The sequence below is a fragment of the Mustelus asterias genome, chromosome 2, assembly GCF_964213995.1.
Source record: "Mustelus asterias chromosome 2, sMusAst1.hap1.1, whole genome shotgun sequence".
NCBI classification, from domain to species: Eukaryota; Metazoa; Chordata; class Chondrichthyes; order Carcharhiniformes; family Triakidae; genus Mustelus; species Mustelus asterias.
In genome coordinates this window covers 36,670,960-36,695,520 of record NC_135802.1, presented here as the reverse complement: position 1 = coordinate 36,695,520, position 24,561 = coordinate 36,670,960, and the positions used below count along the sequence as shown (strand labels likewise).

At 41.6% G+C, this 24,561-nt stretch overlaps 1 protein-coding gene across 3 annotated transcripts in view; it reads left to right on the top strand.

Annotated features, from left to right (window-relative positions):
* The window catches only part of zeb1b (zinc finger E-box binding homeobox 1b), a 160,275-nt gene that overhangs the window by 110,219 nt on the left and 25,495 nt on the right, over window positions 1-24,561 (top strand). For all 3 annotated transcript variants that reach the window (XM_078233502.1, XM_078233511.1, XM_078233520.1), the window contains exons 3-6: window positions 8,378-8,440; window positions 11,109-11,297; window positions 13,686-13,888; window positions 19,165-19,273. In XM_078233502.1, coding sequence (XP_078089628.1) covers window positions 8,378-8,440; window positions 11,109-11,297; window positions 13,686-13,888; window positions 19,165-19,273 — 564 coding nt within the window. The remainder of the gene's footprint in view (window positions 1-8,377; window positions 8,441-11,108; window positions 11,298-13,685; window positions 13,889-19,164; window positions 19,274-24,561) is intronic.

Here is a 24,561-nt window from a genome sequence, read left to right as displayed (position 1 = left end):
AGAGATGAGAGTGACAGCTCTTGACATAAAGGCCGCATTCGACCAAGTGTGCACCAAGGAGCCCTAGCAAAACTAGAAGCAATGGGTATCAGGGGGCAAACACTCCACTGGTTGCAGTCATATCTGGTAAATAGGAAGGTGGTTGTGGAGGGTCAGTCATCTCAGCTCCAGGACATCTCTGAAGGAGTCCTTCAGAGTTATGTTCTTGGCCCAACAATCTTCAGTTGCTTCATCAATGACCTTCCTTCCATCATGAGGTCAAAAGTGGGGATGTTTGTGCAATCAGCGATGTTCAGCACCATTCACGACTCCTCAGATACTGAAACAGTCCATGTTCAAATGCAACAAGATCTGGACAATATCCAGGCTAGGGCTGACAAGTGGCAAGTAACATTCGCACCACACAAATGCCAGGCAATGATCACCACCAATAAGAGACAATCTAACCACCATGCCTTGACGTTCAATGGTGTTACCATCACTGAATCCCCCATTGTCAACATCCTTGGGGTTGCCGTTGACCAGAAACTCAACTGGACTCAGCACATAAACACTGGCTACAAGAGTAGGTCAGAGGCTAGGAATACTGTGGCGAGTAACTCACCTCCTGACTCCCCAAAGCCTATCCACCATCTAAAAGACACAAGTCAGGAGCGTGATGGAATTCTCCCCACTTGCCTGGATGGGTGCAGCTCCGACAATACCGAAGAAGCTCAACATTATCTAAGACAAAGCAGCCCGCTTGATTGGCACCACATCTACAAACATTCAATCCTTCCACCACCGACACTCGGTACACACCGCTGCTACTATCTACAAGATGCACTGCAACAATTCACCAAAGATCCTTAGAATGCACCTTCCAAACCCACAACCACTTCCGTCTAGAAGGACAAGAGCAGCAGATACATGGAAGCACCATCACCTACAAGCTTTCCTCCAAGCCACTCCCCATCCTGACTTGGAAATATATTGCCGTTGCTTCGCAGTCGCTGGGTCAAAATCCTGGAATTTCCTCCTTGACGGCATTGTGAGTCAACCCACAGCACATGGACTGCAGCGACTCAAGAAGGCAGCTCACCACCACCTGATGGGCAATAAATGCTGGCCAAGCAGTGATGTCCATGTCCCACGAATGAATAAAAAAGGCGGGATTTACCACGCAACCCACCACACGTTTCATGGCAGCGGGAGGCGAAAGCTATGTTAAATTGTATAAAACACTGGTTTGGCCTGGCCAGTGTACTGCATTCAGTTCTGGGCCACATACTTTCGAAAGGTTTTGGTTTTGATTTGATTTATTATTGCCACATGTATTACTTTACAGTGAAAAGTATTGTTTCTTGGGTTATATACACACAAAGCGTACCGTACGTAGAGAAGGAAAGGAGAGAGTGCAGAATGTAGTGTTACAGTCATGCTAGGGTGTAGAGGAAAATCAACTTAATATGAGGTAGGTCCATTCAAAAGTCTGATGGCAGCAGGGAAGAAGCTGTTTTTGAGTTGGTTGGTATGTGTCCTCAGACTTTTGTATCTTTTTCCCAATGGAAGAAGGTGGAAGAGAGAATGCCCAGGGTGCGTGGGGTTTTTAAATTATGCTGGCTGCTTTTCTGAGGCATCGGGAAGTGTAGACCGAGTCAATGGATGGGAGGCTGGTTTGTGTTGGACTGGGCTTCGTTCACGACCCTTTGTAGTTTTTTGTGGTCTTGGGACAGAGCAGGAGCCATACCAAGCTGTGATACAACCAGAAAGAATGCTTTCTATGATGCATCTGTAAAAGTTGGTGAGACATGCCAAATTTCTGTAGCCTCCTGAGAAAGTAGAGGCATTGGAGAGTGTAGAAAAGATATGCAAAAATGGTTCCAGGAATGAGGAGCATCAGTTCAGAAGATAGATTGGAAAAGCTGGGACTGTTTTTCTTGGTGTAAAGAAGGCTGAGAGGAGATTTGATGAAGGTATTCAAAATTATGGCTGGATGAAGTAAACGGAGAAGTTGCTCCCACTGGTGGAAGAATCAAGAACCAGAGGGTGCAGATTTAAGGTCATTGGCAAAAAAAGACATTAGCGACATGAAAAACTGTTGTGTGTGTGTGGTTAAAATGTGGAATACACTGGAGTATGGTGGAGCAAGTTCAATCAAGGCATTTGAGAGATTTGGATAATTATCTGAAAAGGAAGGAGGAGAAAGCAGTGAGAATTTCTTCTGCAGGGAGCCAGCACAGGCTAATGGGCCAAAATTTGTCAGCCTCCTCTACTGTAATCATTGTGTGATTACAGGTTTACGTAGGTAGTTCCATTGTAAACGTGGACATAGAAATTTACAACGTTAAGAGTGGGCATTGTGTATGCAAATGCAAGGTTTCCAATATATTTAGAGGGAGAATTTATCACAATGTGGAAGCCACTTGCCCCGGAATGACTGCTAAATTGCTGAACTGATCCAGGAACTGGTTTTAATTTCATTATTCCTTCCTTTCACTGTTCCTACCTAATCAGGGGCTACCTCCCATTCTGTCAACAAAACTGCTCCACATGCATCAGTGTCTCACCACCAACCCAGTGCTCCTCAATACCATTGTAACCTGAAGTACCTTTTTGATTTGATTTTATTATTGTCACATGTATTAACATACAGTGAAAAGTATTGTTTCTTGCGCGCTATACAGATAAAGCATACCGTACGTAGGGAAAGAAAGTAGAGAGTGCAGAATGTAGTGTTACAGTCATAGCTAGGGTGTAGAGAAAGATCAACTTAATGCGATGTAGGTCCATGCCTTTAGATTCTGGAAAATGAAGTTAAAAACAAACAATTGCAATAAAGCATTTCCAAACTAAATAATAATCCATACCTCTGGTATGACAACATAATTTGTCTGGAAAAAAAAAAAGAAATGTAATTTGAATTTGATTAGTTAAGTGTGTGTGCTTTCAGATTACACTTAACTCACCATGAACTTTGAAAACCATATGAGAGTCATCAGTTCAGTGCGTGAAAGAGATTTATTGAAGGATTAATTTAGAATACTTCATGCACTTAAGTTAATTGCATAGAAAATTAAATATTTTAAATAATTTTTTGTCACAGATCGTGGCTAAGCTTTTACCCTATCTGATGCTATTTATCCTTTTGTTTTTCCTCCTTGTGCAACCATAAGCCAAAGCTTGAGAAATTTATGCAGTTAACCAATGGCTTTGCATCTTTATGTGGAGATGCCGGCATTGGACTGGGGTGAACACAGTAAGAGTTTTAATAACACCAGGTTAAAGTCCGACAGGTTTATTTGGTAGCAAATCTGCTACCAAATAAACCTGTTGGACTTTAACCTGGTGTTGTTAAAACTCTTACTTTACATCTTTATCCATAGATATTTGATCTGTAAAGTTATCTTCAATCTGTATTCAGTTCATTGAATTCAGCAATGCTGGGAATGTATGTGAGGATTGGTTACATTTTTTTCCCCACCACCCTCCAAAACTTGGGCTCCTTCCAACTGAAGTTGAACAGCTGCAAACGTTTACTACTGAGGTGCTATCAAGAAAAATCTATTTCAGCAGTGCACTGGAGGGTGGCAAGCACCTGTAAACCCATACCTCAGAAAGATGAACTATTCAGGAGAAAACAGGTGAAGGAATTGAGAGGAAATGAAGAGTGAAGGATCAAATAGAATTGCTTTGAATTTAACTAGATTGTTCTTTCGTCATTTTTGAGTAAATATTTCATCGATCTGTGATGTAGGAGGCAGCACACAGGCATTTTTGATTCTGTATTCCAGCAACCATCTTGTAATTGGCAAAGTCCAATAAAATTCACAAATATATTGGTTTCACAGTCGCATTATCTCTGGTGCCCCCAAGGATTAATCCTTGGTCCTCTCATCTACGTGCTGTTCCTTAGTAATATCATCTGAAGGCACAGGTGTTAGTTTTCACATTTACATTGATACTGTCCAGCTCTACCTCCATCATCATGTCTTTCGACGACTCCACTGTTGCTAAATAATCAGTCTGCTTATCTGACATCCAGTACTGGATAAGCAGACATTTTTCCCCGATAAAATATCGGAAAGACTGAAACTGTTGTTCCAAGCTCCATTCTCTAAGTACAGATTCTAGCCCTGTTCCTGGCAACAGTCTGAAATTAAACCAGACTGTTCACAACCTTGGTGTCACATTTGATCCACAGATGAGTTTCTGTCATCTTTAAGACCATCTTTTTCTGCTTCCATAACATCTTTCAATTTCGCCCATATTTCAGCGCAGCTTTCACTCTTTTTATTTATGCCTTCATTATCTCTAGACTTGAGTATTACACACAATCCTGGCTGGACCCCAACTTCTACGCTACATATGAGGCCACACAAAACTTAGCTGCTGATGTCTTAACTTGCAGGAAGTCCCATTTGGCCATAACCCTTGTGTTCACTATCTTATATTGGCTCCCAGTCAAGCAATGTCTTGACTTCAAAATTCTCATCCCTTATCTTGAAACCCCTGCTTGGCTTTGTGGCCGTGCCTCTCCCTATTTTTGTAATCTCCTTCAGTTTCGCAAGCCTCCAAAATATCTATGTTAAAGTTTAAAGTATATTTATTGGTGTCACAAGTAGGCGTACATTAACTGCAATGAAGTTACTGTAAAAATCCCCTAGTTGCCACACTCCAGGCGCCTGTTCGGGTACACTGAGGAAGAATTTATCATGGCCAATCCACCTAACCAGCACATCTTTCAGACTGTGGGAGGAAACCGGCTGTGCTCCTCCAATTCTAACCTCTTGTGCATTCCCAATCATCATTGCCTCACCATTGCCTTCAGTTACCCTGGCCCCAAGCTCTGGAATTCTTTCCCCAGACCTCTCTGCCTACTCTACCTTACTTTTCTTCTAAAACCTACCTCTTTGAACATTTTGTCATCGAACTTGATATCGCCTTTGTGGCTCTGTGTCACACTTTGTTTTATAGTGCTCCTGTCAGGCTTGGGATGTTTCATTATGTTAAAGCATTCTATAAATATAAGTTGTTTTTTGCAATCCTCATGCAACTCAGGCTAGATATCAATTCACGTAATTCCAAATTATTTCAGACTTTTATCTTGGGTGTCATAAGAATTGTAGATTTTAACCACTGTTGACTGTGACCCTCTCTCCATTTGATTGACAGACACAACACTGTTATCCTTGAACTAAATCACTTCTTTATTAAACAAAATAGCAAATCCCAATGCTTATCACTACTATATCTTGTTTAAAACACACAAATGATCCCACCTCCCTTTGCTGCCACTATGAATTCCTCCACATAGGTTTAAACAAACCTAATGACTTCTGGTGAAGTTGTGGAGACGTGACCACCTAATTGTACTGGCCAGGCATGAACTGGGATCGAACTCCGTCTTCAAACCAAAAGTTTGAGGCTCCCTTCCATAATGGTTCTTCCTAGAGATTATTGCTAATTTGGCTAAGTCTGGCAATATTAGTTACTTCCTTGCGACTGTGTCTGCTTGCAGTCCCCTGTTCTGACAGATTACCACAAATGTCCATATTAATGGCCTCCCATCCTTCACAGTCGTTGTTTCAAACGTCCCGTGTGATGGGTGATTGTTTACAACCATTTGTTCATTGCACCTCAAACTGATAGTGATCACCTTTTGAAGTCCCGGGACCTCCTGCTGTTTTGTATCCTGTGGCATAGCTGCCTATGTGATTCCTTGTAGTGTCTCTGTAACTTCGGGAATGGCTATCAGCCTTTAGTGTCTCTCTTTTACTTAGCCAATTTTCCAGCAACATTTGGACTTGGACCAGGACCACGCCATCAATAAGGCCACGGGCCTCATGAAGTTCAACCTGATGATGCCTTCTAGTAGCACTGAAATGTGTGTAGGAGGTTACAAGAGTGCCATTGAGCAAACTAGTAGTTTCAGGTTTATCCCAGCAACCCTACCCTGTACCAATAGTTACATCTGCATTTGTCTTTGGTAGGCTGGGAAGAAGGTTCTGTACACTCATTCCATCTTGGAGAAGAGTTCCAAAAACTGGGGAAACTTCGGTGTTTGTTTTTCTTGCAGAGGGTTTGGATTGATACCGAATTATGATGCAGCTGTTGTAATTCTCTTGTAAATATGGAAGTCTTTCCTTAAGCAATAGCATGTGCTGCTTGGTCCAAATTCTGTACAAGACTGAAAGCCTAGCCACATCTCACTGCTCTAGAGGGTGCTGTTTGCCATCAAATTGTGCCAAATTGTGCAATACTGTGTTGAAAATGATGAGGAACAAGTTATTTGATCAGGCTGCCACTAATTGTAAAACATTTTCTTAAAGTACTTTGCATTAAGCATTATGACGTTTTGTTACTGCGCATTATTAACCTAATAGGACTTTAAATGTTTATTGTAAAGTTATTATGCCAATAAATAGAAACATTTTCATGCAAATTCTTCCATAGTACCCACACTCTATTTGTTCTTGTAACGGTGGTTGAGTAATTCTTGAAGTTACCTGGCAGGAATATAGTTCACACCAATGAAAACAGTGTTATTTTTAATGACTCATGTGGAAACTTTGTGGGAGGCAGAAAAGGCATTTGCACGGCATTTCACTGTTGCATTTCAGTTATGTTGGCAGGGTAAATATGTCCACTGCTGTGTCTTTAGAAATTCCAGGTACTTATATTTTTGGACCTTTGAGAAATGACTCTCAACTATAACGTTGCAAAGTGTATGGAACAAAAAGAGTATATTCAAAATCTACCCAGAAATATTGCTATTGGCCTAAAAAAACAATCATGTTTTGATTCATGTTCTAACATAATGGAAACTGCGTGCATTTTTATTTTTGGTATTCTTTTTCAATTGACTTGGATGCAGTTGACTCAGTACTGCAACACAGTCAACTGCTGTTGTTTGCAACCCCCTCGAACACACATTTGTTTACTCTTGCAAATGTGGTTGGGCTTGTATTTGTGGTTCGTGGCCCCAAAACTTCACTCATCAGCGATTTAAAATGTTCAACTCTCACTGTTCCCACATCACTCGCATGAAGAAAACGTGCACTGCACTTGCACCGGCTCGGCACATGCACAAGTTCGCAATCTCGCCCTTAGAGAATTTGAGGGAACAAAACCCCCACGAGCAGCAGGAGTTGACTGTAGTTATATTACTGGTCTTGTGATCCAGAGGCCTGAATTCAGAATCGGGAGAAGGAGAATGAGAATATAATCCCACCATGGTGGTTTAAAAATTTAAGCTGTATATCAGTACAATTAACCATGAGGTTGTTTGATTGTCATTATGGGATTGTTCGCTATACCCTAACGCAGGCCATTCAGGTATATCCAGCTGCTATAAAGAATATGGACTGCAGTGGTTTGATGAGGCCTACACTCGCCACTAAGGGCAGCAAATGCAATAACATCCTGAGAACGATTTTAATAAAAAATCCAGTTAATAAGACAGCAAGATAATTCAGTATTGCAAAACCGAACAAGTCTCGCAAAGTAAATCTCCGTTAGCTTGAACTCCGAATGCTGTCTTTCATGCTTTCACCTTTAAAGGCATAAAAGAAGGAAGCAGCTGAAGTGAAATGGTTTCAGATGAGTCTACCTCATAGGAAGCGGGTTTCCGGGTTATGTCATTGTCATAATCTAATGTTATGAAGATTACAAAATAGCGACGTACCTCTGCATACTTTCACTTCCGTTCCTGTGTGCTTGAAATGCTTTACAGCTGCAGTTATCTCCAGGGCATTGCATCAGAGAAATAGATCCCTGTTTACATCAAGAGAGGCTTAAAAATATAAACATTAAAAAAATTCAAAAATATTGCACTGGTTTGTAATTATGGTAGTATTTTATTTTTAAATTGTGTTCACCTGAAAATGTTCAAACAAAATTTCAAGCACTTTTAACATTAACTGATTGCGTTTGCCATTGTCCATCCAGGTTGGAGTGTAATTGTGTATAACTATTTTTACCCCATCTCCCAGACTAACCCATGTGTAGTGTAATTTTCTGTCTCACTTGAGTATGGGAGCTTCATTTGTAGATCTCTCTGCCACATTGCTTGTTATGGCAGTGCTCCACTGTGCCACCAGAATGCGAGTCACTTTGTGGCTTGGTGTTAATTATGATGTGGAATGTTACTGTTTTGATCATAAAAAGCTAAGACAGTTGCACGTTTGTTCTCTAGCATTGCAGTGCAAGTATAAGGAACAGAGTGGAATAGATGACAATTTTAAGTGCAGTGCCCAGGAAACTGGTTGGAAATTTATGCAATTCAACTTGGCTTTGCTTCCCAGAATACAAAAAGGTGTATTAGGTAAATTAGTTCACCTGTTTTAAAATCACCATTTTATTTAGAATTTGAGGCTAATACCTTTTTACATTTTAGGAAAGGAAGAAAATGCAGACAACCTGGGGCCTGAAGCTCAGACACGCAGTGATGGTTGCACAGGTACTGACTAATTCTTTACATTGGATAAATAATCAATCTCATCTGTCCGCTGCAGTTAATTATCTTGCTTGCAGTTCAGTGTTTGATCAGATAACTAGAGGTGGAGGCAAGAGGAAAGGATAACCAATATAGATCAAAACTAATTGGCTAAAACTAATAGTGATTAATATTTTGATACAGGCAGAATACTGTGGATGCTGGAATCCGAAACAGAAAATGCTGGAAAATCTCAGCAGATGTGACAGCATCTGTGGCAAGATTGAGATCAGAGCTCTGGCGAAGGGTCATCCTGACTCAAAGGTTTGGCTCTATTCTCTCTCCACAGATCCCATCAGACCTGCTGAGATTTTCCAGCATTTTTTGTTGGAGTGTGATGAATATTTTGTTCGTTTGCTCCTATTTATGAATGTTGAATTAATTAGTCATCTAATTCATACCTTGAATGTGAAAAGTAAAAACACATTCCAAGTAATTTCATTTATTGCAAGATGGAGCATTGCACTCTGGTTCTCCACCAGTTTATTGTGCATAGTTTAGCTTTCTGTTCACCTTAACTGTTTCCTTACCTACATTCCTTGAATTTGGATTGATGTCCATACAAATACAATTTAATAAAACTAATGGGAAAGTGGGGGAAAAAACATTACTCACTGGGAGAATTAGATGTCCCACCTTTTATTAAAGTTCTGTTATTTTCAACGCAAATATTCTCTAACTTGTTTTTTTTTGGGCTTCACTTTAGTAAACTTAGTTTAACCTATTAAATTTAATGACTCCTTTGCAGCAATTCATTAATCCTTAAATGGACTCGTAATGACATTTTTAAGCTGTACTTTATGATCATCAAAGTGAGCAATATCAAGTAAATATTGTTTCACTCATTACTAGACAGACAAAGTAAAGGTCCTTCTGTGCCACCCTAACAATAGATGAGGGGGAGAGAAGTTTGGACACCCCCCCCCAACCGCCTTAGGCAGCAAGTCTCCTGGTAATTTTCCCTTTCCCTTCATATCACCTTCATATCTCCCTCAGCTCAAGGGACCAAACACTTTATTTTTTTCTTCCGGGTACTGAGAAATTGTTAGAAATCCAGTTTAACTCTTGTGCTTGGTCAGACAAGCATTGTGTACAAAATATTTTCCACCGGCCAAACGGATGAAAATTTCTGTGGTGCGCTATTCTCCTGTAACTTGCCTGATTTAAGGCAACCTTTCAGTTGCTCCGTTCTGGATTCCGATTTAAATAAAACGTCATCTGCTCCTCTCAGAATGAATATTGTGCACCCCAACTTAACAGCTCTGGGATGAAATAATTGACCCTGACAGTGGTTTGAATAATGCGGTGGGCTGCAACATTCCACAAGCCGATTCATCTGGCGTAACGGCACATTCTCATTGCTTGCATTTTGTGGCTTCTCAAAACAAAAATCAAGTTTTGAGGTCACGTACCAACCAACTCAAGAACAGCTTCTTCCCTGCTGCCATCAGACTTTTGAATGGACCTACCTCACATTAAGTTGATCTTTCTCTGCACCCTAGCTATGACTGTAATGCTACATACATTCTGCACTCTCCTTTCCTTCCCTATGAATGGTATGCTTTGTCTGTAGAGCGCACAAGAAACAATACTTTTCACTCTATACTAATATATGTGACAATAATGAATCAAATCAAACTTGAACATCGTTCTTTCCCAAATCCTTACTGTGAGCAACAAATTATCTAAAATCCCAAAATATTTCAGCTAAGTTTTTTTTGCAAGAAATAATCATGGGGCAAGTACCCTACTTAAAATTTAAGCACAGCACATGTAATTTAAAGTTTATTTATCATTGTCACAAATAGGTTTACAATAACACTGCAATGAAGTTAGTGAAAATCCCCTAGTTGCCACACTCCGGCACCTGTTCGGGTACACTGAGGGAGAGTTTAGCATGGCCAATGCACCTAACCCGCATGTCTTTCGGATGGTGGGAGGAAACTGGAGTACCCAGAGGAAACCCATGCAGACACGGGAAGAACGTGCAGACTGCGCACAGACAGCGACCCAAACCGAGAATCGAACCCAGGTCCATGGCACTGTGAGGCAGCAGTGATAACCACTGTTCCTGTAACTGCATTGCAAAATTTGATGTATTGCTACTATCGTAGTTCTTTTAGAAGGAAACATTTGTATTTAAATAGTGATCTGATCAAAAGAAGTTGAAACATCAAGAGAGCTCCCAATTCCTCTGGGTAGTCCCATGAGCTTTTCAGCATCAAGCGATGAATGTGGCAGGGGAGACCCAAGTTTAATATTTTAGCTGAGAATTGCACCTTCAGCACTGAAATATTCTCCTGTATTGTACTTAAGTACCACCTAGATCGTATGCTTACATTCTTGAGTGAGGTTTGAAACTACAAAGCAAGAATGCTAACTAAGAAGCAAGTATGTTACTGCTTGGCTAAGCTTTTAGATCTGTATCAATTAAAACCAAAGTCTTAATTTTAAAATAATAAAATTTTATGCATAAAAGCAGACCACTCAATCTATTCCTGCCCAGTGTGAATTATGTAATTAAAAATAATTTTGAATCTTTACATTCATGTTGAAGAACTTCAAAAAGGTTTGTAAAATTATTTTAATTTGGGAACAATGCTGTCAATAACTTTTGAATATTTTTCAATAGTTAATGAAGAAGGCTGTGATTCTGATGGAGAGAACTGCTTCCATAATTCTACTGCAGGAGATGAGCAGAGTCATGATCCAAATGTGCAAGAGTACCTTCAGCAAGGTGACACTGCTGTCATTTTCCCTGAAGCACCAGAGGAGCAGCATAGACGAGGCACGCCAGAAACTTGTGGACAAGAAGAAAATGGTAACTTATATTTTTTTAAAGAAGAAACTGACTCGAGAACTACTTCTTCCCTGCTGCCATCAGACCTTTGAATGGACCTACCTTATATTAAGTTAATCCTTCTCTGTACCCTATCTATGACTATAGCACTACATTCTGCACCCCCTCTTTTCCTTTATGAACGGTGTGCGTTGTCTATAGTCTTTTGGTGTGGGGGCTGAATTTTTTTTTAACTGAGTCATGACTTTTAAAAAGTACGATCTGTACGTCAACAAAATGATACTGTAATCCATGCGCTGGGTGTTTAACCTCAGATTGCAGTCTGTTCCTGGTGCTCTGACAACCAGATATATGTGACAATTTATGTGACAATAAAGCAAATCAGAGGAAAATAAATTGACTTTTTTTCACTCGTCCATGAAATAACCACTACAAATAAAATGTGGTTTACGTTGTGAATGAGCAAAACACCATTCAGAAAACCAAGACAGAAGCAAAATTCTGCAATGCTGGCAATCTGAAACCAAAATAAAAAATTCTGTAAATACTCAACAGGTCAGTCAGATCTGTGGAGAGGGTGAGTGAGTTTCAGGTCCGTTCTAATAAAAGGTCATCAACCTGATATGTCAATTCTTGTTTCTTTGGGCGGCACGGTGGCACAGTGGTTAGCACGGCTGCCTCACAGCGCCAGGGTCCCAGGTTCAATTCTGACCTTGGGTCACTGTCTCTGTGGAGTTTGCACATTCTCCCCTTGTCTGCGTGGGTTTCCTCCGGGTGCTCTGGTTTCCTCCCACAGTCCAAAGATATGCGGGTGAGGTGGATTGGCCATGCTAAATTGACCCTAGTGTTAGGGGGATTAGCAGGGTAAATGCATGGAGTTGTGGGAATGGGGCCTAGGTGGGATTGTGGTCGGTACAGACTCGATGGATCAAATGGCCTCCTTCTGCACTGTAGGGATTCTATGATTCTCTCCACAGATGCTGCTTGACCTACTGAGTATTTCCAGCAATTTTTGTTTTTAATTCAGAAAACCAAGTTTACTTGGTGCTCTTGGAATTGAACTAACACTGTTTAACTCCACCTGCTGAACCTCGTGCTCATCCCTATCCTTGAGTATCCCTGCCTCCATGTAGCTGAATCATGCCTTGTGTTTGCTTAAATATGTCGCTCAATTGCATCAGGTCTGTTACCATTTGCACCTGTAAATAAAACATGCATGAATTCTCTCAGGCTCAGCGTTTATCTTGGATGTCCCCAGACTGTTGGGCAAGATAGAGGAATCCAAAGCACAGCAGAAAATTAATGCTCAAAATTGAACAAAGTTAAATGCATATCCAAAGCAGTTAGTCATTTTACAGTGGAAAAGATTGATGAGGTTGCATTGTGTACTCGAGCTGATAAATTCAATGCAGCCATCTCTGCTGTTCATTTTAGTAAAGTCTAAAAAGGTAGAAGATATTTCTTTCCTATTCTGGTGAGCAATGCCATAGAACATCCCTGCATAAAATTGAAGTCTTTGTGTTTGGTATCTGAGGTTTGCAGTCAGAGTGTAATTTCTGTATATTCCTGATTCCATGAATGCGTCACATCTTACTTTTCTGATTTGTAAAATATAAGAACAGTTCTACTTGGCTTAGAATGGGACCACAATAAAAACTAACAGCGAAAGCAAAACTTGTGTGTCAATAAATCATCTGAGTTGAACTGAAGTGAGTACAAGGCAAAAATACAACTAGTGCAGCTCCTGGATTGAACTCAGATGCTATACTGAGTTAATCAATCAACTGAAGCTGCATTGCCCCTTTTAAATGCAGAAATGTATATCCTGCAATATTCTGAAATTGATTCCTGTTGCAAAAGAAAAAGACTCCTTCTGTCCAACTACCTTGGATTTTCAACCTTTGGACTCAAGACATACAAGCTATAATTTTTGTTTTTGCAATATATCTACAAGCTAAAATGTAATTAACGGTCGTTTCTTTTAACTGGGAAATAGAGAAGCAAAATTGAGCACTATCCATGTTTGCAGGTAGCTTCTATGCAAGTATTTGAACAAATGTATGCATAATATGTCTAAATCTATAGCAGTCATGGTGTGGAAATGCCGGCATTGGACTGGGGTAAACACAGTAAGAGTTTTAACAACACCAGATATCTACTCCATCTGACGAAGGAGCAGCACTCCGAAAGCTAATGGCATTTGCTACCAAATAAACCTGTTGGATTTTAACCTGGTGTTGTTAAAACTCTTACTAAATCTATAGCACCATGGGGGGAATAATGATGATTGGGTTTGCCTGCTTTTTAAATCAATTTTAGTTATTTTGAGAACATAATGTTAACCAACTCCATCTTAGAAATTGTTTAAAATTGAATATTTACATGGATGTTATTTCATGTTTTTTTTAGGAACTCCTGATGCTTTTGCTCAGCTTCTTACCTGCCCATATTGCGATAGAGGCTACAAGCGCTTGACTTCATTAAAAGAGCACATTAAATATCGCCATGAAAAAAATGAAGACAACTTCAGCTGTTCCCTTTGCAGCTACACTTTTGCCTACAGGACACAACTGGATCGTCACATGGCTTCACATAAGTCAGGGCGAGATCAGGTAGAACAAAACAAGCAATTAAATACTCCTGTACTGGTCCTGTTTATTGATAGGAAAGTAGGTACTTTCACTCCCATAACTGGAGATGTTCAATTTTGCTGTGGGATGCTTTATTTTCCTATCTCCACCTTTGCCTTAGCCCATCTCTTAGTACACTCATCCGTGCTTTTGCTACCTCCAGACTTGAATATTCAAATACTCTCCTGGTTGGTTTCTCAGCTTTCACCCTCTGTAAAGTTCAGCTCGCCCAAGACTGTGCTGCTTGCTCACTTCTTGCTCACCTATCACTCCTGTGCTCACTGAACTACATTGGCTTCCAGTTTAGTAATGCCTTGAATTTAAAATTCTCATCCTTGCAATTAAGTTTCTCAATAGCCATCATCGTCACCTTCTACCAGTTCTAGCCTTTGCCCCACCATTACCTTTGCGGGCCATGCCCTCAGTTGTCTGGGATATAGGCCGTGGAATTCCTTCCCTAACCTTGCTACTTCTGTAACTCCTGTTTGCTGCTTAAAACCTGCTTCTGTGACTAAGCTTTTAGTCACTCAGCTTAGTATCTCCTTGTGTTTCACTGTGGAATGTTGTCTGATTAACACTACTGTGAGATGTTTTGTGACATTAGCAGCACTACATAAATGTTAATATTGATTTTAGTGGTAAGTTATTTTTCCATCAGACCTTTCCAAACTTATAGCAATACAGCCAAAAAGAGAGTGAATTATTCATGCATGGGGTAGTCACGTAGAGCACCCAAATACTAATGGCATTCACCAGATCCAGTTCCCTGGCTAGTCTGCAAACACTGCAAGACTGCATAAAGCAATCCCTCCACTATTGTATCACCTACACGGTACCAGTTTATATTCTTATAAATATCAAAAAATGAAGTCCTGTGCAAATGTTGCCAATGACTTAACAATTTTGTGCTAAGACATCGTCATCCACAAGAAAATCATCTGTCTTTCCCAAGCAACAAGATGCTACCCAGGCCATGGTAAAAGAGGAAGTAATTCAGACACGAAAGGTGTTTGAAATTGAAATGGTGGAGGTATTGGATAGGTTAGATGTTGTCAAACATCTCCAGTGTTGTTGGAGTTCCATTTATCTATTCTAGATATGCGGAGAGTACTTACAAATGTTGGACAGGTTTTGGGGAGTCAGGAGATGAGTTACTTGCCACCGAATTCCCAGTCTCTGACCTGCTCTTGTAACCACAGTATTTATATGGCAGGTTTCTGGTCAATGGTAACCTGCAGGATAGTGGGGGATTCAGCACTGGTAATGCCAGTGAATGTCATAGGGGAATGGTTAGATTCTTATTGGAGATAGTCATTGTCTTGCACTTGTGTGGTATGATTGTTACTTGCCACTTATTAGTTCAAGCCTGAATGTTGTCCAGGTTTTGATTTGATTTGATTTATTATTGTCACGCGTTAACATACAGTGAAAAGATTTGTTTCTTGCGTGCTATACAGACAAAGCATACCATTCATAGAGAAGGAAAGAGAGTGCGGAATGTAGTGTTACAGTCATAGCTAGGCTGTAGAGAAAGATCAACTTAATGCAAGGTAGATCCATTCAAAAGTCTGATGGCAGCAGAGAAGCTGTTCTTGAGTCAGTTGGTACATGACCTCAGACTTTTGTATCTTTTTCCCGACAGAAGAAGGTGAAAGAGAGAATGTCTGGGGTACCTGGGGTCCTTAATTATGCTGGCTGCTTTGCCGAGGCAGCGGGAAGTGTAGACCGAGTCAGTGGATGGGAGGCTGGTTTGCGTGATGGATTGGGCTACATTCACGACCTTTTGTAGTTCCTTGCGGTCTTGGCAGAGCAGGAGCCATACCAAGCTGTGATACAACCAGAAAGAATGCTTTCTATGGTGCATCTGTAAAACTTGGTGAGAATTGTAGCTGACATGCCAAATTTCCTTAATCTTCTGAGAAAGTAGAGGCGTTGGTGGGCTTTCTTAACTGTAGTGTCAGCATGGGGGGACCAGGACAGGTTGTTGGTGATCTGGACACCTAAAAACTTGAAGCTCTCGACCCTTTCTACTTCGTCCCCATTGATGTAGACAGGGGCATGTTCTCCTCTACGCCTCCTGAAATCAATGACAATCTTCTACATTTTGTTGACATTGAGGGAGAGATTATTGTTGCTGCACCAGTTCACCAGAATCTCTATCTCATTCCTGTACTCTGTCCTGCTACACATCGGCATGGATTGCTTCAGTGTCTGAAGAGTCACCAATGGTACTGAATATTTTGCAATCATCAGCAGGCATCCTTACTTCTGACCTTCTGATGGAAGGAGGATCCTTGATGAAACAACTGAAGATGGTTGGGCCTCGGGCACAACCCTAAGGAACTCCTACAGTGATGTCCTGAAACTGAGATGATTGACCCCCCCAACAATCACAACTATCTTTTCCTATGTGCTAGGTATGACACCAGCCAGTGGAGAGTTTGGGCTCCTTGATGCACTCTTGTCCCCCAAAGTATTAGGCTGGGCTTCTGGATCACTAGTCCAGTGACGTTACCAATACGGCATTCTTCCCATGTGTGTGCTATGGAATAGAGAATTCTATATGGAAGAATGTAATACCTAATGACGTTCATTTTAATTGAGCTATTAAGGTCTGTTTTTAAAGCTAAATGAGCAGTCTGGCTAAAATTAGCAGTCTGGCTAAAATTCCTAATTCGTTAAAGGAGATGGAAAGTATAGGAAAAACTGCCCCCCATCAACGTTGTCATCAAGTATGGATAATAAATAGTTAAAGTGCTAACCTGTAAAAGATGAGTTTCAGTTAAAAGTGCCCTTTTCCTTCCCTCTGGAGATCTGCTGTTTGGGTGTCCCAACTCCAAGGGAACTGTTCAGTTGATGACAATTACACAAGTGTCACTGAACAATTCTATAGAGAATCCAGCACATCAGTATTAGGGTCAGAAAGGATTCTGATCTGTGGGATTTCCTAAAGAGCTGCTTATTGATGCTCATATCTTATGCCAGCTGGGCAGCTCCCTGCAGACTAGAGAAATGGAAAATGGCAGGTCTCCATGGGAAAGAGAGAAGATAAAAATAGCTTGCATTTATGCAGCACATTTTGCGTGAAGCATCTCTCAGCACTTAACAAGAGGAAGAACAGGCCCCCATAAAGGAGATGTGAAAGCTGTAAGGTGGTAAATAAATTGATGGCATGGTCTGCTAGCTATTAAGAAGGCTTTTGAAGAAAGGAGAAAATAGGAAGATAAGTGCTTCGGGGAGAGAGCTGCTAAGAAGAAATTTGAAGGTTGGCTTTCAATGATGAGTGAAGTAGGAACAATAATGTAGAGTTGGAGGAGTGAAGGGCAATATAACTGCAATATAACTGCAATATATGGCGAATTAAAATTGCTGAAACAAATTGAGGCAAGACAACTGAGGGATTTGAAATGGTGGAAAAGAACCTTAAAATGTATATACGATGGACTGAGGAAATAAAGTTGGACTAAAATGGGAACATGGTTAGTTGTAGAACTTGGTGACACAGGGCAGGAGGAACAGAGCTAGAGGTTTGAGGAGGATAGTAGACTCAAGGTATCTGAATAATGATGGTTAGAGTTTCAATTAGCAAATGAGAAGGGCAAGAGTGAAGGTGAGCAATGCTACAGTGATTGAAGGTAACCTTGATGACTTTGGTATATTGAAAGTATCCTCCCATATGCATGCCTGTATAGAGACAATTAAAGGTTGGAGTTTTTAAACCAAAAACAGCCCACTTTAAGTAATACTGAGACAAGAATGTGGAATGGAACAGTCATCCTGTCAAATCTACCCTGAAAATATTTTCCTGCCTCTATGCAACTGACAGTGCACTCCCCACCCATGTAAGTGAAGGCAGGTCAATGTGACTTCATAGAATCATTGCATCCTTACAGTGCAGAAAGAGGTTGTTTGGCCCATCGAGCATGTACCACCAACAATCCTACCCACGCCCTAACCTCGTAACCCCTCGTATTTACCCTGATCTCCCTAATGCTAAGGGACAATTTAGCATGGCCAATCCGCCTGACCCACACATCTTTGGACTGTGGGAGGAAACCCACGCAGACACGGGGAGAACATGCAAACTCCACACAGACTGTCACCTAAGGCCGAAATTGAACCAGGGTCCCTGATGCTGTGAGGCTGTGCCACCATGCGACAGCTAGAGATTTCAAGATGTCAGAGAAGATTGTTACCTCCCTACTCAACTTGGGCAGATGCCCAAGGGTAAATGTGCAAACAGAGGAAAGCCTAGTTTGCATCAGCAGTAGGAAAACAAAACTGCAAAATACATCAATGAAAATTGCCAGAACGGACTTTCAGTTTCTCTAGTATTTATCAGAATCTTTGTCCTGAAACAAGCAAGAAAATTAGGCATTGCAGATCGGTGCACCAGGTTTATAACGAAAAGCAATTTTGTACTGTGACATATGACCAATATTTCACCACACCTCCAAGCAGAACTTGATGATGGTTTTATCGCATTTCAGCGGTTTATACAGTAATAAAACATCGACAAAAGGGAAAAGGATGGATACAGATTGTCCTATATTGGGAACGTGGATGAGACTCCCATGAATTTTGACATGACAGCCAATCAAACAGTGAGCCAAGTTGGAGAGAGAAATTTTCCTGAACATAATTGGCCATGCAGAGTAGATTCAGTTGTGTTATCATGCATGTCTGGCAGGGCAAAGCTTAAACCTATGGTAATACTCAAGAAGAACCCTCCCAAAATGAGTAGGTTCACAATGAAGGCCGGATGGATGACAACATGATTGCTGATGAAGATGTCGATGATCCACATGATGCAATTCAAGAAGTAGATTGGGATACAATATTGATTCGGAACACGAGGAGGGTGATTTTTATGGGTTTTAACATTATAATTGATGCATTATTGCAGCATGCTCTGCTTCTAAATAATATCCTTGTCTGTGCTGTGAAAGAAGCTAAAGTAAATTGTATATGTTTTGTAATATGTCTTTTGCTTTTTTGACATATTTAGTGTACACCAGTGTCTGTCTGGCTCCATTTGTGCTACTTTTGGGGGCGGGATCAGCAGGAACAGTCTCTGACCTCTGCAGTAGCGAGTCGATGAGAGTTAATTTCAAAACTATTGCTTGTGCACCCTAATTTTTTGTCTTAAAATTTAGTCTTGGTCTAAAATATATGGTATGTAATCTTTACTGGCAAATCTAAAATAATCAATTGAAGAAGCATTTTCTTACCTTTTTCTCTTTTAATTTTTCTTTAAGCGCCATGTTGTAACACAGACGGGTGGGAACCGGAAATTCAAGTGCACTGAATGTGGGAAAGCATTTAAATACAAGCATCATCTAAAGGAGCACTTACGCATCCACAGTGGTAGGTACAGAATTATTTTTGGTGTCTTAGTGCCTCAAGCAGATTGTGAAAGAGGATTCTTGTTAGTACAATGTACTATATCTTCCATCGCCGTTCACTTGTCTGATTGTTTCTTTCTCTACCGTCACCTCGGAATGCATGACAGGTGACTTCCTTCAGAAATACTTCATGCTGCAATTGAATTTCCCCTTTGAGAAAAAGGAGAATAAGATAAATCTAAATAAAATGAAATGGACAGGATTCCCTCCGGAATCCCACCTGCCCTGACCCAGTTGCAGTTTCAGGGTGGGGTGGGCAGGGCATAAGATGGAAAACTCATCCTTTCCACTATTATAAGGCCTTTAATTAGCCAATTTATGACCCCTTCAGATTTGGGGCAGCCACCCATCCGATCTGGACATTCCCATGCCCCCCCAGTGCTGCGATTGCCTCTCTCCTGGTCCTTCCCGGGCATCCCCTATCTTCCTGCCCTGAGGCCTCCCAGGACTTAGTCAAATGTGGTCCCGGGACTTTGTCTGAGGCTGAACGCTGCTCTACCTCTTCTGGCCACTGCTGCACTGTGCCAGGACAGGCTGGAGAGTTGTGACTCTCCAAGGCATGGTTTCCTTCCAGGGCAGACGGAAGATTTGCCAACTGCGAGTTGATGCTCAAATTGGCGTGAAATGGCAGTGGGCCAGTCGGAGTCAGCGGGGGTGGGTTACGCCATCCAGAAAACTCATGCCTAATGTAAATTCAAGTTGTCATAACTTAGTAACATTTAGTCAATTTTTCTCCATTTATTATCATGAAAGTAAGTTCATCAATCAATTTGAAGGTGTCATTGATCAGTAGCATTCATGAAGGTATAGAATCATACAGTGCAGAAGAGGCCCTTCAGCCCATCAAGTCCGCACAGACGCATTAGAAACACCTGAACTCCCACCTAATCCCATTTACCAGCACTTGGCCCATAGCCCTGAATTTTATGATGTGCCAAGTGCTCATCCAGGTACTTTTTAAAGGATGTGAGGCAACCTGCCTTCACCACTCTCCTTGGCAGCACATGTCACCACCACCTGGGTAAAAAAAAAAAATTTTCTCATCTCTCTCTTCTCTCCCCCCCCCCTCAAATCCCCTGCCCCTCACCTTGAACCTGTGTCCCCTCGTGACTGACCCTTCAACTAAAGGGAACAGCTGCTCCTTATCCACTCTGTCCATGTCTCTCATAATCTTGTATACTTTGATCAGGTCGCCCCCTCAGTCTTCTCTGCTCCAATGAAAACAACCCAAGCCTACCCAACCTCTCTTCATAACTTAAATATTCCATCCCAGGCACCATCCTGGTGAATCTCCTCTGCACCCCCTCCAGTGCAATCACATCCTGTCAATAACGTGGTGACCAGAACTTCACACACTACTCTAGCTGTGGCCTCACCAAAGTTCTATACAACTCTCAACATGACTTCCCTGCTTTTGTAATCTATGCCTCGACTGATACCAAAAGATTTATTTATCCCTTATGTTTTCTCTCCACCCCCCTCATCGCTGTTCTTCAGTAGGAAAATACTGGGTTTTTCTGTTCCCATATTAATTACTAACAAATAATGTCACCATTTTGACCTTTGAAGCAGCTTTGTATTGCGATTATACATGCAGATTTGATTTTAGGGAATTAAAAGTGCACCAATATCTACCAACACCACCAATACTCAGGAAATGTATATCTTGAAATGGGACATGTTTGAAAAGGTAACCACGTTGTCATGCACATGCACTAGAAGTCACTCTTTGAAATTAGTCCTGCTGTCTAAATCCAAAAAACACACAAGGCCAGAGACTTGTTCCAACCCAAGGGAACATATTTTCCCATTGAACTGATTTTTGTGTTAAGGGCACCTTTTGAGGTGTTGCCAATATTGTTTGAAGTGATTGAGCAGAACTCATTTGGTGAACCTGCACCGACAATAATCCCACCCTTGCCCTATTCCTGTATTTACCCCCCTGATCCTCCTGACACTAAGGCGAATTTAGCATGGTCAATCCACGTAGTCTGCACACCTTTGCTCAGTGGGAGGAAACCGCAGCGCTTGGAGGAAGCCCACGCAGACATAGGGAGAACGCGCAAACTCCACACAAATAGTCACACGAGGCCAGAATTGAACGTGGGTCCCTGGCGCTGTGTGGCAGCAGTGCTAACCATTGTGCCACCGCGCTGCCCTTTCAAACATTTGTTTGAAAGATCTGAAATTACTCGGGTGGTAAGATTCTGTGGGTGAGTCTTTAAATTACGGAAGGCGATGCCCAATTGGTTGTTTGTTTTGCACCCCCGGAAATAGCGATGTAACTGCATCAATTATTGGGGAATTTCACTGCATCTTCACTCGGCGTGAATGTAAGCCTACTTGTGACTAATAAATAAACTCTAACTTTTTATACAGCACGGAATCAGGACGTTGTGCAAATCATGTGTTAATGCTCCACAAAAGTCTGTTTCCACTCTGCAGCATCTAACCTCACTTAGCTAAATGAAAATGTTCCTTGGTTCAGTCCCTTATCTGTGCTGCACTAGCAGATCTCAGCAGGACTAACAATCGCAGTACTTAAATTGCTTTTAGTACATGTGAACTAGTCTCAGCTGTGCAAAAACCAAGCAGGATATCTGTTGCTGATTGCTAATTAGTAGTCTCCATCAGGTGAAGACAGAATTGAGCTTTCCAGAGGTGTCCACAGTCAAATAGCCTGCCAACGTTTGCCGAGTACTATGAAGCTGTCAGTCTGTGGAAAGCTGTGCTCCACCATTGAACCAAATTTAAAGGAGTAAAAGGATCATTATTCTGAAAGGATTTGAGTATATTTTCCTCAGTCTTGACTAGAATTTGTTTACAAGAATGTGTCATGGAATCTAGGGCAGTCAATAAATTTTCAAAGCCAATTCCGGAGGACATGCTACCAAATTGTGTATAGCGGGAGAGCATACTGATAGATTTATGGGATAATGTTTATCTAAATTTCTACACTTGCCCACACTTAAGGTTGTGTTTTTGCTGGTGGATATTATATAAACGACCAACCTGTTGTGAGATGCACAATTCAAGCATTCTTGACTGCCCAGAGTATCAAGTCACTATAATCATTTTGGATAAGGCTGTCAAGAGTTCCATTACAAGGATATCAGAGGTAGGTTCTTTACGCAGAGAGTGGTTGGGGTGTGGAATGGACTGCCTGCAGTGATAGTGGAGTCAGACACTTTAGGAACATTTAAGCGGTTATTGGATAGGCACATGGAGCGCACCAGGATGATAGGGAGTGGGATAGCTTGATCTTGGTTTCAGATAAAGCTCGGCACAACATCGTGAGCCGAAGGGCCTGTTCTGTGCTGTACTGTTCTATGTTCTAAGGCAAATTTCCTGTTTCAGTGATCAGATGAGCAATGGCTAGCAAAATCTGAAATTTTTTTTGGAATGACCATGGAGAGCAAGTTAAAGGACGTAAAGCACCAAACCAAAAAGGTTTTCTTCAGAGGCGCAAGTAAAAATTGCATTCAGTCTGTGTCAACTGAATGAACCAGCCAGAGGGGTCATAGGTTGAACTTTTGGCCTCAGCTTTCCAACTAGTAATGTATACCAGTAAGTGACTAATGTTTTGACAATTTCACTCTAGGAAGGCTAGGATTATGTAATTCTTGGGACAACAAATTAATTAAATAAGGTTTCATTCTTGGGCTCCCATACGTGGTCATTTCTCATACAAAAAATTGGGTTTCAGACATAATACTTTAGTTGAGATCATACATCCTCTTGACTAGTTTTGGTGTTTTCTTTTCATTTCTCCTTGAAATTTCCACTATTATAGTTTTAAAAGGTCAGTCAGAAAGATCGCTTTAGTGATGAGGTTTGTGAAAAGGATCTGAAAGACTCAGCTTTTTGGTTTTATTAAGACCTCTGGGTCGGAGGCTTGATGGGTTGAAGTCCCACACACGGAACAGAGTATCGGCATCTTGTGTGCTGTAGTGTAGGGTGTTGATGGTGCTGTCCTTCAGGTGTCATACCTTCTACAGAGTCATAGGTCCAGATTTTTTGGCACCATGGAGAAGGTTGTCTGTCGAGACAAAAATAGTGGTACTGCCCAAAAATCCTAATTCCCACTCTGAACATTGCACTTTCCATTTTTGCCAGGATATTTCATGGGGGCAGCTGGCCTTGTCAGCAGCTGCTTCTGCTCCATTCAGATTTTGATGGGCTAGGCTATTGAAACCCGAGTGTGGAAAGTAGACCTGGCAAAAGGAGGTCTGACCTTTGAGCACTTCTTTGAATAGCCAAGGTGCCCCTTTGGAGAGGTGGAGTCCCCTGTGCAACTTACTTTAAAATTTTATTCACTGCCCCACTAAATAAATTCCAACTGCTTTCACTTAACCTGAGAAATAGGAGGTGGTGGGGGAGGCGCTCCTGGTCTCGGAGGGCAGTTATTTTTGCCCGTGACTTGTGCACGCAGGTGGCAGGAAATCCTGTGTGTTGGAGAAAGGGTGCATAGCACTTTGTGCAAAGGAACATAAAAGGTGGACATGGCACCCTCACAGAAGCCAAAAAAGCCAGTCTCTGTGAGCAGCTGGAAGGCAGGTCAGGAGGAAGGGGCTTTTGCCCATGCACCAGGAAGGAGGAGGAGAGGCAGGACAGCCAGTTACTTGCCTGTGGGACAGGTGTACAGATCTAGGACATCAATATGACAGAAAACCAGTGTCAAAGACGACTGACACGAAGCCATGAGGTGGTGACGGACGTATGTTGCATGGTCCAGCAGCAACTTGAGCCATGATCTGTCAAACCCAATGCGTTGCCAGATGCTGCAAGGATAACTGCTCTCAACTTCTATGCCTCAGGATCTTTCTGGGATCGTCAGGAGACCTGTTTGTTTTTTCCTAGTCAGCTGCAGTAAGGCTGTAACTAATGCACTGTTTGCTCACGTGGAGGATCAAAGAACAAAGAACAATACAGCACAGGAACAGGCCCTTCGGCCCTCCAAGCCCGCGCCGCTCCCCGGTCCAGGATTGAATCCTGAACCCAGGATCCCCGCCCAATTTTCCAGCCTATCTACATACCAATATCCTATCCACCGAGCTGTCCCTCACATTAATTTCCTTAGATTTGGCATCTTGGACACAGAGAGCCATAGCCTTAGTCCAATTAGCCTGCTTTCCTTAGGTGCAAGTTGTTACTGATTAAACCTGCATTGCCAAAAAAGACCCCGAATCAAAATGGGAGCACTTTTGACGCAAAATAGGATGCAAAGCTGGGCTGAAAAATGGCAAATGG